At 42.1% G+C, this 14,305-nt stretch overlaps 1 protein-coding gene across 1 annotated transcript in view; it reads left to right on the plus strand.

Moving 5' to 3' along the window:
- Positions 1-13,019, plus strand: part of ryr2a (ryanodine receptor 2a (cardiac)) — a 785,545-nt gene extending 772,526 nt beyond the window's left edge. The window contains exons 100-103 of the mRNA XM_072264911.1: positions 5,018-5,082; positions 6,862-6,962; positions 10,601-10,652; positions 11,949-13,019. Coding sequence (XP_072121012.1) covers positions 5,018-5,082; positions 6,862-6,962; positions 10,601-10,652; positions 11,949-12,044 — 314 coding nt within the window. The 3' untranslated portion in view covers positions 12,045-13,019. The remainder of the gene's footprint in view (positions 1-5,017; positions 5,083-6,861; positions 6,963-10,600; positions 10,653-11,948) is intronic.
- The last annotated feature ends 1,286 nt before the right edge of the window (positions 13,020-14,305 follow it).

Raw genomic sequence — 14,305 nt, forward strand, 5'->3', positions numbered from 1 at the left:
GTTTAGAAAGTATGCATTATGATCAGAGATTAAGGGAGCTAGGGCTTTACTCTTTGGAGAGAAGGAGGATGAGAAGAGACATGATAGAGGTGTACAAGATAATAAGAGGAATAGATAGAGTGGATAGCCAGCACCTCTTCCCCAACACAACACAAGAGGACATGGCTTTAAGGTAAGGGGTGGGAAGTTCAAGGGGGATATTAGAGGAAGGTTTTTTACTCAGAGAGTGGTTGGTGCGTGGAATGCACTGCCTGAGTCAGTGGTGGAGGCAGATACACTAGTGAAGTTTAAAAGACTACTGGACAGGTATATGGAGGAATCTAAGGTGGGGGTTTATATGGGAGGCAGGGTTTGAGGGTTGGCACAACATTGTGGGCTGAAGGGCCTGTACTGTGCTGTGCTGTACTATTCTATGTTCTATAATTGGAACCTCTTCTGGGGCAGGTGGGACCTGTACTGAAGGATGGTTGCGCTTGAATCCGAGGGGGACCAATATTCTTGCAGGCAGGTTTACTAGAGCTGTTGGGAGTGGTTTAATCTAATATGGCAGGGGGATGGGAACCAGTATGATAGGGCTGAGGATGAGCCAGCAGGTTTACAAGTCGATGATGCGTATAACATGAATGTAAGGAAGGAGAAGCCAATAATTAGGTACAAATGCAGACAGAGCAAAGAGTTAAATTGTACAACAGGGGCAAAATTCAAAAGGGTGAAGAATGTGGGACTGAAGGTGTTGTATTTCAATGTGTGTAGCATTCAGAATAAGGTTAATGAGCTCATGACACAATTAGGATTGGTCGGCATGACGTTATGGGCATCACTGAGTTTTAACTGAAAGAAGGCCATAGTTGGGAGCTGAACGTCAAAGAATATACTTTGTATTGAAAGGACAGGCAGGAAGGCATAGGTGGTGGTGTGGCTCTGTTGGTAAGAGTTAGAATTACATCCTCAGAAAAAGATGACATAGGGTCAGAGAATATCGAATTTTTGTGGGTGGGGTTAAGAAACTGCAAGGGTAAAAATCAGAATCAGGTTCATTATCACCAGCATGTGACATGAAATTTGTTAACTTAATAGCATCAGTATAATATAATACATAATATAGATGGAAAAAACCCAAAATAAAATAATAAATAAATCAATTATATTAAATAGATTAACAATTTTGCAAAAATCAGAAATACTATAGATTAAAAAAGTGAGGTAGTGTCCAAGGGTTCAATGTCCATTTAGGAATCGGATGGCAGAGGTGAAGAAGCTGTTCCTGAATCACTGAGTGTGCACCTTCAGGCTTCTCTATCTCCTACCCATTGGCAACAATGAGGAAAAGGGCATGCCCTGGTGCTGGAGGTCCCTAATAATGGATGCTGACTTTCTGAGACACCGCTCCTTGAAGATGTCCTGGGTACTTTGTAGGCTACTAGCCAAGATCCCAAGATGGAGCCATCTTGGTCTTCCAATTGCACAGGGAGGTACAGAGGCCCAGGTTCTGCATCTTCTCAATCAGGATTGTGGGTATTAAATGCTGAGCTATAGTCAATGAACAGCATCCTGACATAGGTGTTTGTGTTGTCCAGGTGGTTTAAAGCCATGTGAGGAGCCATTGAGATTGCATCTGCTGTTAACCTATTGTGATGATTGGCAAATTGCAGTAGGTCCAGGTCCTTGTTGAGGCAGGAGTTCGTTCTAGTGATGACCAACCTGTCAAAGCATTTCATTACTGTAGATGTGAGTGTTACCAGGTGATAGTCATTAAGGCAGCTGACATTATTCTTCTTAGGCATAATTGTGGTATGATTGTTGCCTCTTTGAAGCAAGTGGGAGCTTCTACCTGTAGCAGTGAGAGGTTGAAAATGTCCTTGAATACTCCCACTAGTTGGTTGGCACAGGTTTTCAGAGCCTTACCAGGTACTCCATCGGGACCTTCTGCCTTGCGAGGGTTCACTCTCTTTAAAGGCATCCTAACATCAGCCTCTGAGACAGAGATCACAGGGTCATCAGGTGCAGCAGGGATCTTCACAGCTGTAGTTGTGTTCTCCCTTTCAAAATGGGCATAGAAGGTGTTGATTTCATCTGATAGTGAAGTATCACTGCCATTCATGCTATTGGGTTTTGCTTTGTAGGAAGTGATGTCTCGCAAATTCTGCTAGAGTTGTTGTGCATTCAATGTCGCCTCCAACCTCATTCGAAATTATCTGTTCACCCTTGAAACAGCCCTCCGCAACTCGTACCTGGTTTTCTGGTACTGGACTGAGTCACCAGACTTGAATGCCACAGATCTAGCCTTCAGCAGACGACGTACCTCTTGGTTCATCCATAAAAAACAATTCTGAGAATCATATATAGACCTCCAAATAGTAGCCAAGATGTGAGGTTGAGATTGCAAAGGGAGCTGGAAAAGGCATGTAATATGGGTAATTGTAATGGGGGACATCAATATTCAGGGGGATTGGGAAAATCAGATTGGGTATTGTGTAATAACCCAGGTCTTACTAGGGAGCTTAACATAAAGGAACCCTTAGGAGGCAGTGATCATAATATGATTGAAATCATACTGCAGTTTGAGAGGGAGAAGCACAAGTCACATGTATCAGCATCACAATAGAATAAAGGGAATTACAGAGGCATGAGAGAGGAGCTTACCCAGGTGGATCGGAGGAGGATAATGGCCGGGATGACGGCAGAGAAGAGGTGGCTGAAGTTTCTGGAATGTTTCACAAAGTGCAGGATAGATATGTCCCACAGAGAAGTTATTCTCCAATGGCAGGGGTAGGCATCCATGGCTGACAAGGGAAGTCAAAGACTTTATAAAAGCCAAAGAAAGGGCATATAAGGTGGCAAAAGTGAATGGAAAGTTGGATGATTGAGAAGCTTTTAAAATCCAACAAAAGGCAATGAAAAGAGCTATAAGAAGGGAAAAGATGAAATATGAGGGCAAACCATCATGTCCATCCCACGCTCTGGTGCTGTGTGGAGATTACTGCGCACTCAGATTACTGACCTGAAACCTTCACTCCTGTGTCTTTCCTCACAGATGTGGTCTGATCTGCTGAGTATTTCTAGCATTTTTTGTACTTATTTTAGATTTCAAGCATCTGAAATTTTATCTTCCTTGCTAAATTCACAGTTTCTTCACTCCCACGAATGCCAAAACTGGCGAAGCTTTGCTTGTTCTCTGACAGGATTTTTGTCTGTCTCTCTTGTCTTGTTCACTCTCAATGCTTTCTATTCCCATTCTTTGAAAAATGGTTCAATCAGAGACACTGACTCTGTTTCTCTTCCCACAGACGCAGCCTAACCTACTGAGTATTTCCAGCAATTTCTGGTTTTCTTTTAGCACAGGCAATTATCGATCAGTCTCTCGGCAAGAGCATGACAATAATTTGACACAAATAGCTGAACAGCAGAGAGATGCCAAGGCAGTCACATGGTACCAGAAGAGCGAGGCAGTTGGACCACTGCAGCAGAATTGGCCGAGCAATGAAGAAAGTTCCTTTTCATTGACTTTGGGTCTCGTGCCCACTCGCCCCTCAGGCACTGCACTAACATTATGCTGTGGGGTAAATCTCAGGGACATCAGTAACATTAGTCATTACACTGTGCAGAGACACATTAAACAAGAGAAAGATTTGTTGCTTACAAAATGAATGCATTTTATCCCCTGCATCTTGCATGACCTGTTAAAGGACGTAGGGACCTTTTCATTTTAGGCAGTGGCACAAGTCCAAGGTGCCATGAATTCCTCTGTCAGTCTTTTGATCTTTTCAGTGCTCTCACTGAGTAGAAATGTGTCCCGCTCTCAACAAGAAATTTGTTTGCAGTCCACAACACTGCACATTACAAATGAAAACTCCTGCAGGGGCTGCTGTAAGTCAAAGGAAATTTATTATCGAAGTACATCAAATTTAAATGTAGAATATGGTAAGAAATATGTACTTCCTGCAGGAAAATAAAGAAATACAAAGATATTTATGAAAAACTATGCAAAAAGTATACTTTAACTGCAAAATTAGTGGATATGGCGCAGTCCATCAAGGGTAAAACCTTCCCCACATGAGCATATCTGCATGAAACGCTGTTGAAGGAAAGCAGCATCCATCATCTGTGGCTACCACCACCCAGGACATCCTCTCTTCTCGATGCTGCCATCACGAAGAAGGTATAGCAGCTTCAGGGCTCACACCACCAGGTTCAGCAATAGTTATTACCCTTCAACCATCAGGCTCTTGAACCAAAGGGGAAAACCACTTAAATTCACTTACCCATCATTTAAATATTCTCACAGCCAATGGACTCGCTTTCAAGGACTCCTCATCTCATATTCTTAACATCTATAGCTTATTTAATTATTATTATTATTTCTTTCTTTTTGTATTTGCACAGTTTGCTATCTTTTGCATTCTCAACACTCAAGTTGGTGTGGTCATTCATTGATTCTGTTGTGGATATTATTCTATTATGGATTCACTGAGTATGCCCATAAGAAAATGAATCTTAGGGTTGAATATGGTGACATATGTGTATTTCGATAATACATTTACTTTGGACTTTAAGGAAAGACTTACAAATGTGCAAAAGACACATTGTGCAATAAATAAATAAATAATACTGAAGACATGAGTTTGTAGAGTCCTTGATCTCTAAGTTGTGATATCAGCTCAGAGTTGTAATGAGTGATCCATGCCTGTTCAGGCGATTGATAGTTGTAGGGTAATAACTGTTCCTGAACCTAGTGGTTGGGACCTGAGGCTCCTGTACCTCCTGCCCAATGGTAGTAGCAAGAAGAGAAGATTGCTTGGGTGGTGGTGGTTCTTGATGATAGATGCTGCTTCCACGCATTTGCGCTATGGTGGACAGACTTTGTTTGTGATGGAATGGGCTGTATCCACTGCTTTCTGTAAATGTTTCCCTTCCTGGTCACTAGTGTTTTCCCATCAAACCAGTTAGGGTACTCTCTACTCTGCAACTACAGAAGGCTTTACTTTACAATATGATCTTATTCTTGTTTTTAACTCAGGTCTAATTATTGATGCCTTTGGTGAACTAAGGGACCAGCAGGAGCAAGTGAAAGAAGACATGGAGGTAAGAGCATCAACACGGGGAATAGCAATGCCAGGAGTTAGGCTCTGTGCATCTGGCCATGGAATATGTGCCCTTGTCTCAGGAGAGAACTCTGGGTTGAGCTCTTCTGGCCCTCACATTCGATCGTCGCAGTGGAATTTCAAGGTCAGATTCTAGAAGAAGTATGATGGCAATTTTGCAAAGCTTATTTTCTGAATTCACGAAGAGTGCCACTTCCCACTGCAGATAATGGAGATCACATGAGTGTGTCTCTGTGAAAGCTAGTACCCTAATGAATACAGTTCAAGCCACTAATCTCCTACAAATGTCTTCGGTAACAGAGGGTAAAGGGCGGATATTTGGCTTAGATTTTTCTGGAACGTGCCAGCTTCTCTTGGTCTTCGGCACATGTACAATGAAACACAGAAGTCCTGAACTTACTCACCCATAGTAGGCATGAGAACTTAGTTGGCAGAGTCCTGTGGCAGAACTGAGGTACCCCAGCAATTATCAGGGAACTTGTGGATTCTGCATCTAACCCAAGCACAATTCCATTTGACTTCAGTGGTCTGTGCTACTTCAGGGAAGAAAAGAAAGGAAGTGGTAAGTCTGATTTTGCCATTTAGAAACAGTGAAATCCCCTGCTAGCATTGACAGCAAACACAGCTGGATGTGTGTTTTTGTTGACTGGCAAAAAGGAAAAGTCTTTATGAAGTTACTTCATTGTCACGTTCCCACTCTCGGACACTGGGACATTTCCATCTGGCCAGCTGGGTGCTCTATATCCAGAGCAGTTAAATTCACAAGTGGGGAGACTTCATTGTGTGAGCCAGTTGTAACATTAACTTGAACAAACCAATACCACTGCTGGCAACCACGTGTAGTAATCATCTTGTATGTCGCACCTTCTGATCAATCCAATAATAATGTTCCATAATTCGAAGAGGTGTATTTGATCATTTACTAGCAACTCACAAAACGTATAATCTTGAAGCAATGTAATTAAGCGATGTAAGTGGTCAACGAAAGATATGACACCCAATGGTCCCCAGCGCTAAAAACTGCCCAGAACAAAGTGCGAGTACGTACCTAAGCCCTTCCCTTTTCCCACACCCCACGCACATGACTACCTGCCATAATAAATGCACAACACAGAATACAATACAGATGCATGGCTCCTACACTACTGCATTGCTAAAATAGGGCATCAGTCGAGGATAAGCACCAGTGGGAATTCAAATTTAATCTTGAAATATATATTTAGAATTAAATTGCCTTCAGTAAAGCAAGCAAGTCAAAACCTCTTTCAAAGAAGCACTACAGATACAAGCCAAATTGCTTTGTGGTGAGCCCAGAAGTTCCATGGTCATAAGCTCATGGGAACCCTTCTCAGATTCAAGTTAATCAGAACATGTTGTTCTCCATTAGTTTTGAAGAAGGAGAGAGTTATGTATGATTTTATTTATCACATCCCTTCCCCTTAGACATGAATGTCAGCAAATACCCAGTTATGTGTTCTGTGGTAATTATATTGACCAGGTTTAAATTGTTGAACAAATAATTTTGAGTTCAATTTAATTTCAGATATGCAAATATCTCAAACTTCTTTTCATAACTTTCCCACAGTTTATGTGACCATACAGAGGTAATTCAGGAATAAAGACCGAGTTGGAGGATGATTGGATAAAACATGTGACCGAAGCCTTGTGCTTTTCCCAGTGACTGATTAAAGCCATCAGATAATATTGATCTGCAATCTTCCTTGCCAGTCTATCTTATCATCTTCTTCTCTCCTTCCAGACTAAGTGCTTCATCTGTGGAATTGGCAATGACTACTTCGACACGGTGCCCCATGGCTTTGAGACTCATACACTGCAAGAGCACAATTTGGCAAATTACCTGTAAGTACTTCCATTTCCTGCAACTCAATTACCCCAGAGACAGGCCGACAGTCTGGGTTTTAATCAGCAGAGTGGCCACAAAGAAGATAGGAAAGCAAACTCTCTCAGTCAGTGGTGCACTTATAAGGGAAAAATGCAATCTGACAAATAAAACAATCCCTCCACAATGCAGAGTTTCATTGAACACCCTTTTATGGATAGACATCATTTTTATCACTGAGCATTGCCAATTCCCTTTGTACCAGCAGATGGAGGCAAATGACCTGCCAAGAAAGTTACTATACTGTTAAACCAGCAGCTTCATAGTTTGAATGATTAAATAGGAATACACACAGATTCATCACAGCTATAAGGCAAGGGATTTTTACCCTTTAATGAGGATTCTGTATATGTTCAAAGAGGTTATGTGGACAAGGATCATGAAGCATCAGAATTTATATTTTCAGAGTGAAGAATAGGTAAGGCTCCTTTTGACTACAGCTCTGCCTTTAATACCATCATTCCAAATAAACTGATTCCTAAGCTCCGGAACCTGAGCCTTAGTACTCAGATCTGCAGCTGGATCTTCAGCTTCCTCACAGACAGGACCCAGGCTGTAAAAATAGGGGACAAGTTCTCCTCTACAATCACTCTGAGCACTGGTGCCCCACAAGGCTGTGTACTCAGCTCCCTGCTGTACTCACTGTACACCCATGATTGTGTAGCCAAGTTTCCATCGAACTCAATATATAAGTTTGCTAATGACACAACAATTGTAGGCCGTATCTCGGGTAATGATGAGTTTGAGTACAGAGAGGAAATTAAGAACCTGGTGGCATGGTGCGAAGACAATAACCTATCCCTCAACGTCAGCAAGATGAAGGAATTGGTTGTTGACTTCAGAAGGAGTAGTGGACAGCACGACCCAATTTACATCAGTGGTGCGCAAGTGGAACAGGTCAAAAGCTTTAAGTTCCTCGGGGTCAATATCACAAATGACCTGACTTGGTCCAACCAAGCAGAGTCCACTGCCAAGAAGGCCCACTAGCACCTTTACTTCCTGAGAAAGCTAAAGAAATTTGGCCTGTCCCCTAATTTTGGCCTGTCACTAATTTTTATAGATGCACTGTAGAAAGCATTCTTCTAGGGTGCATCACAACCTGGTATGGAAGTTGTCCTGTCCAAGACCGGAAGAAGCTGCAGAAGATCGTGAACACGGCGCAGCACATCACACAAACCAAACTTCCGTCCTTGGACTCACTCTGCACCGCACGCTGTCGGAGCAGTGCTGCCAGGATAATCAAGGACACAACCCACCAGCCAACACATTTTTCGTCCCTCAACCCTCCGGGAGAAGGCTCAGGAGCTTGAAGACTCGTATAGCCAGATTTGGGAACAGCTTCTTTCCAACTCTGATAAGACTGCTGAACGGATCCTGACCCGGATCTGGGCCGTACCCTTCAAATATCCGGACCTGCCTCTCGGTTTTTTTGCACTACCTTACTTTCCATTTTTCTATTTTCTATTCATGATTTATAATTTAAATTTTTAATATTTACTATCGATTTGTACTCCAGGGAGTGTGAAGCGCAGAATCAAATATCGCTGTGATGATTGTGCGTTCTAGTACCAATTGTTTGGCGACAATAAAGTATAAGGTATAAGCATAAAGTATAGGGGTGATGCAGCTTCAGTTGCTGAGGGATGAATGCAAAGGAATTGCAGCCATAATCTTCCAAACATCTGTGAGTCAGGTGTGGTGGCTGACAGCTGGAGAATTGTAAATTCCAATTATCATCTTCTTTACCTATTGGATTACATCGTTTTGTGTTCCTTCTCATCTTTCTCCAGCAGCTATCTCCCACCTTCACCCTGCTCTCCCCCAGCTTTGCTCTAGTTTATATCCCACTTTTTCTGCCGCTATCTCTCATCTACCTGCCCTTGTCTCTAAACTAAACCCTCTTCTCTCCCTTATCTGTTGCAACTCGCCTGCCGTCATACACCCTTCCTAAGTTCACAAATCACTCCTTCCTCCCTATTCTCTCTCTCCTATTTACAATGGTCATCTCACTTCACCATCTCAGGCTGATGCAGAGTTTCAATCTGAGATATTGTCAATTCCTTTCCACTCACCGTTGCTGCTGGAACTGCTGAGCTCCTCTAGCTCAGTATTTATTGATATAAATTTTACACCCTTGTTCTTGAAGGGTGGCAGGGTGAAGATATGTCTGTCCCAAAGGAGATGTAAAGCGCTCCTTCCCTCCGCTAGCCTACAGGTCACGCTTTGGCATGTTGTTGCACCTGCTTAGCTCCTTGATCAAGGTCATGTGAAGCTATGGGAGCAGCTGGTGGATATCACAAGTTCTGGTTATGTGACCACAGACGCCTGGCAGACAATCATTGAAGCGTATTGATAATGGATGGGGTCACCCTACCATTATCAATACAACACCTGATAAAGACACTACCCAGAAGAAGGCAATGGCAAACCACTTCTGTAAAAAGTTGGCAGATAAGGAACTGATGAAATGTAATACTGAGAAATGTCAAGTGCTTCATGTTGATAGGAAGAAAGTGAAGAGGCTATAATAGGTAATGGGCATGACTGAAAGTGTACAGGAAGAGTGAGATCTTGGCATGTATTTTTGCAGAACTCATTGGAAAGTAGTCAAAGAAATGTCCAAGATACTGTACTTTATAAATAGAGTTCCGGAGTACAAAACCAAGAAAATCAGATGCATCCTAATAAAACATTAGCTTGGTCACATCTGGAAAATAGTGTCCAGTTCCAGGTGTCAGGTCTTAGATGAAAAGTCTTTATATAATTTGCAGAAAAGATATACTAAAAGTATTCTGAGGATGAGGACCTTATGTTATCTGGATACACTTGAGAGGCTGGAGTTGCTCCTCTTGCAAGAGAATTATCTAGAGGTATTTAAATAGTGAAGTGTAAAGATGAAATGGATAGAGTGGAACTGTTCCCATTACCTGAAGGGTTGTGAACTTGGTGAGGTAGAATGAAAGCACCTGAGAAAAGAACCAATAGTGATATGAGGACTTTGTCCTGCTGAGTGGTTGGCTTTTGGAATGTACTGCCAGGGATTGCAATGGAAAAGATTCAGTTGTAGTATTCAAATAGGAGTTGGACAGATGTCTGAAATGAATGAATGTTTAGGGTTATGGATGGAATGGTACAATCTAGATTGCACATATAGAGCTCCTGCACCAACTCCTTAGATCTGGTCTCACTAGCACCTGGCATGGGTATCAGTCTTGAGATCCCAACCCTCAAGATCTTGTCCTTTAACTTATCACCTAACTTTTTGAACCGCTTTTCAGGACCTCATCACCCTCCAATCCACGTTATTGTTACTGACATGGACCACGACCTCCGGCTGTTCACCCTCCCACTTAAGAATGTTGTGGACTTTGGGGTGAGCTTTGAGAAAAATGTTACTGTGGCCTTCAATGCAGATCGCATCTCACAATGATTTTACATTTCTGCTTAATCTCTCGTGTATTAGAAATCAATACTTCACATTAAAAAAGCAAGAATGCATTCTGTAATTGATATTGAATTTGAATATAAATGTTGTTTCAAGTCAGATTGTGTGTAAAGCTTATTTAAATGATGCTGACTGATGTCTTTATTCCTCCAGATTTTTCTTGATGTACCTTATTAATAAAGATGAAACCGAGCACACCGGACAGGTAAGAGCCACCACTTTCTGATAAGATCATACAACATAGGAGCATAACTAGGCCATTCAGCCCATTGAGTCTGCTTCTGAGTAAGGGTGGATGGGTGTAGGGCTTAAAGACACATGATACCCAGATTCTCAGCAAATGCAATATTAGCATTCTTTTCAAGAGGACTAGAATATAAAAGGAAGAATGTAATGCTGAGTCTTCATGAGGCATTGGCCAGACCACACTTGGAGTATTGTGTGCAGTTTTGGGCCCTTTATCTAAAAAGAGGTGTTCTGACATTGGAGACTGTTCAGAGGTGTTTCATAAGAACAATTCTGAGGAGCGCTTGATGGCTCTGGGCCTGTACCCACTGCAGTTTAGAAGAAAGCAGGGGGATCCCATTAAAACCTATTGAATATTGGAAGGTCTAGCTAAAGTGGATGAGGAGAGGATGTTTCCTATAGGGGTGAATCTAGTTCCAGCGGGCACAGCCTCAGAATAGAGTGATGTCCCTTTAGAACAGAGATAAGGAGGAATTTCTTTAGCTAGGGCAGTGAATCTGGGGACTTCATTGCCCCAGATGGCTGTGGAGGCCATGTCATTGCGTGTATTTAAAGCAGAGGTTGATGGTTTCATGATTAGTCAGGGCATCAAAGGTTACGGGGAGAAGGCAGGAGAATGGAGTTGAGGGGGATAATCAATGAGTCATGGCTTGATGGGGCAAATGGCCTAATTCTGCTCCTATGTCTTATGGTCTTATGGTCTAAAAGAGAGATTAAGCTGGAAGAAATTATTATTCACCATCATAGCAATTATTTTTTATTAATATTAATAACGGAAAATAATAAATATGGTCAGTGCATGAGATCCCTCATTGAAGATCAGCACTTTCTTGTTTGCTGGCAAGCCCTGCTAGATTTCTAACATTTTCTTATACATGCAATATCTGGGAAGGCAGCAAATACTTTCGAACTTCATTGTAGAAGATCAAGGTTAGAATGGATTGAAATAGAAAGGAATTATGCCAAGAATGCTATTTTTACCATGGCACGTTTGCTTTGGCAAGTTTCATGCGATAAATAACTCACAGTGCCGTCTACAAAGTCTATCTTTGTGTTTTAAGTAACTCTGGTGCTCTAATTGTCTATTTTCACCAAATAATTCTGTCTAATGTGTGGGAGCTTAACTCTCTTAACAATCCTTTTTAGTTGGCATTTTGTTAAACTTTAGAAATTTGGCACAGTGCTGCCTGGATTATTGAATACAGAGTGACATACAGTGGCCTGCATAAGATAACATTTTAATTTTATCTATTAGGAATCCTACGTGTGGAAAATGTATCAAGAACGATGCTGGGAATTCTTTCCAGCTGGAGACTGCTTCCGCAAGCAGTATGAAGACCAGCTCAACTAAATAAGAACTAAGCTGGCCCACAAGCATTAGGACAACCTACAGATTTCCTCTTTGAATGCTTTCAAGCCTTTCGTTGTGTATAACCTGCTCAGTGTGCACATGGAACACTGAAGCTATAGCTCACTGAGTGCGCTGTCAGCACATCTGCTTTCAAATTGATGTAGAGGGAAAAAAAACGTATTGATTTCAAACTGTGTGCCGATACATTTTAAGACATTTCCTTCATCCTGTGAGCACATAAGTGGAAGATGATAAATTGCTCTCATCCTAAACATTTATGTATTTCTTCATCTGGAATGATATTGTATACTTTTTTGATGTCCAGAGCAACCTGCTTACGGACACTGGGCTGTGATGAGGAAATAGTGCCTTACTATATGTGGGTTGAGCTATGCAAGAGGTTGTGTGCATGACCGTGTCACACTGTAAATCGATCTTTTGATGTACATGCTTCTGTCTGACTGCCATGCGTCTCAGGAGAAGCGCCGGACATTCACATAAACCCATGTTGTTAGTTATTTAGCTCTTTATTTTGGTAATGCTCTTATGCAATACAGCAACAGTCTGAATAAAGGATTCTTTCAAAGGAACAAAAAACTAAAATTATTCTATTGCATGTCTATTATGCAAGAACAAGAGAAAATAAAATGGCAAGCTGATTAATGTGACAGCTATTTTTTAGGTTTAAGGTTATTGATTACTCTGTAGTTACAAAGTGTTGTGTACCTTATTGTAGATTCAGAACCAGTTTCATCAGCCAAGAATGCTGTGTTTAAACTCGGTTGTTGTCTCACATATTTCCTGCCACTTGTGGTAAATATAGTGATTGAGGAATAACTGTCCACCCATTTCTGACTGAAGCTGAAGCAATATCCATTCAGGGATTTCATCAGACACCATTGTAAAGTAATTATGTGTAGAATACTTCATTTGATTTGTTTTAACTTGTAATGCCAATCTTTCGAAATAAAACATTCGGAATAAAAATTGAGCATTTTTTATTGCTTCAGAAAGCTGAAGAAACAATTTTTAACAAGGCTTCTCTCCCTTCTCTGATTTTGCCCGTTTTCTCTTTTGGCAACATTAATTCTGACTGGGTGATACCTGCTCGTGTGCTGGTTGCTTCTGGTACTGGTGGAAGATGCACAGACCTTTATCAATCCTGCTATCATGATGTTTCCTACGGCCAATTTCCACAGTGCACAGTCTGACCACGCAATGAGAAGCAGTATGTTTGTTCACATAGAACTATATAGAACTTTATTGCTATTTATTTATATTTGGATTTGCACAGTTTGTTGTTCATTGATCCTGTTTATGGTTACTGTTCTATAGATTTGCTAAGTATGCCCACAGGAAAAAGAATCTCAGGGTTGTATGTGGTGACATGTATGTACTCTGTCAATAAATTTTACTTTGAACTTTGAACTTACAGCAGAACCCACTGAGCCTGCTACCACCTCCCCTTATCTCATCCAATCCGCAGAATCTTCAATTTCTTTCCCTCTCGGCTCCCCAGGAAGTTCATCTGTGCCAATTTTCCTCACTTAGTCCTTGTGGGAATAAGCTCCACACCCTAATCAACACTCACAACACGCTGGAGGAACTCAGCAGGTCAGGCAGCATCCATGGAAAAGATCGGTCGACGTTTCGGGCCAGAACCCTTCGTCAGGACTGTAGGGGGAAGGGACAGAGGCCCCATAAAGAAGGTAGGGGGAGGGTGGGAAGGAGAAGGCTGGTAGGTTCCAGGTGAAAAACCAGTAAGGGGAAAGATAAAGGGGTGGGGGAGGGGAGACAGGGAGGTGATAGGCAGGAAAGGTGAAGAATAGGGGAAAACACAATGGGTAGTAGAAGGAGGCGGAACCAAAAGGGAGGAGGTAGGCAGCTGGGGGAGGGGGCAGAGTGAAATAGGGATAGGGGAAGGGAGGGGGAGGGAGTTACCAGAAGTTGGAGAATTCTATGTTCATACCAAGGGGCTGAAGACTACTTAAACGGTATATGAGGTGTTGCTCCTCTAACCTGAGTTTAGCCTCATCATGGCAGTAGAGGAGGCCATGTATGGACATATCTGAATGGGAGTGGGAAGCAGAGTTGAATTGGGTGGCTACTGGGAGATCCTGTCTGTTGTGGTTGTCACCATTCAGGGCCCCAAACAGTCCTTCCAAGTGAGGCAACACTTCACTTGTGAGTCTGTTGGGGTCATCTATTGCATCCGGTGCTCCCGCTGCGGCCTCCTCTACATCGGTGAAACCCGACACAGA

This window comes from Mobula birostris, chromosome 8, assembly GCF_030028105.1.
Source record: "Mobula birostris isolate sMobBir1 chromosome 8, sMobBir1.hap1, whole genome shotgun sequence".
Classification (NCBI taxonomy): Eukaryota; Metazoa; Chordata; class Chondrichthyes; order Myliobatiformes; family Myliobatidae; genus Mobula; species Mobula birostris.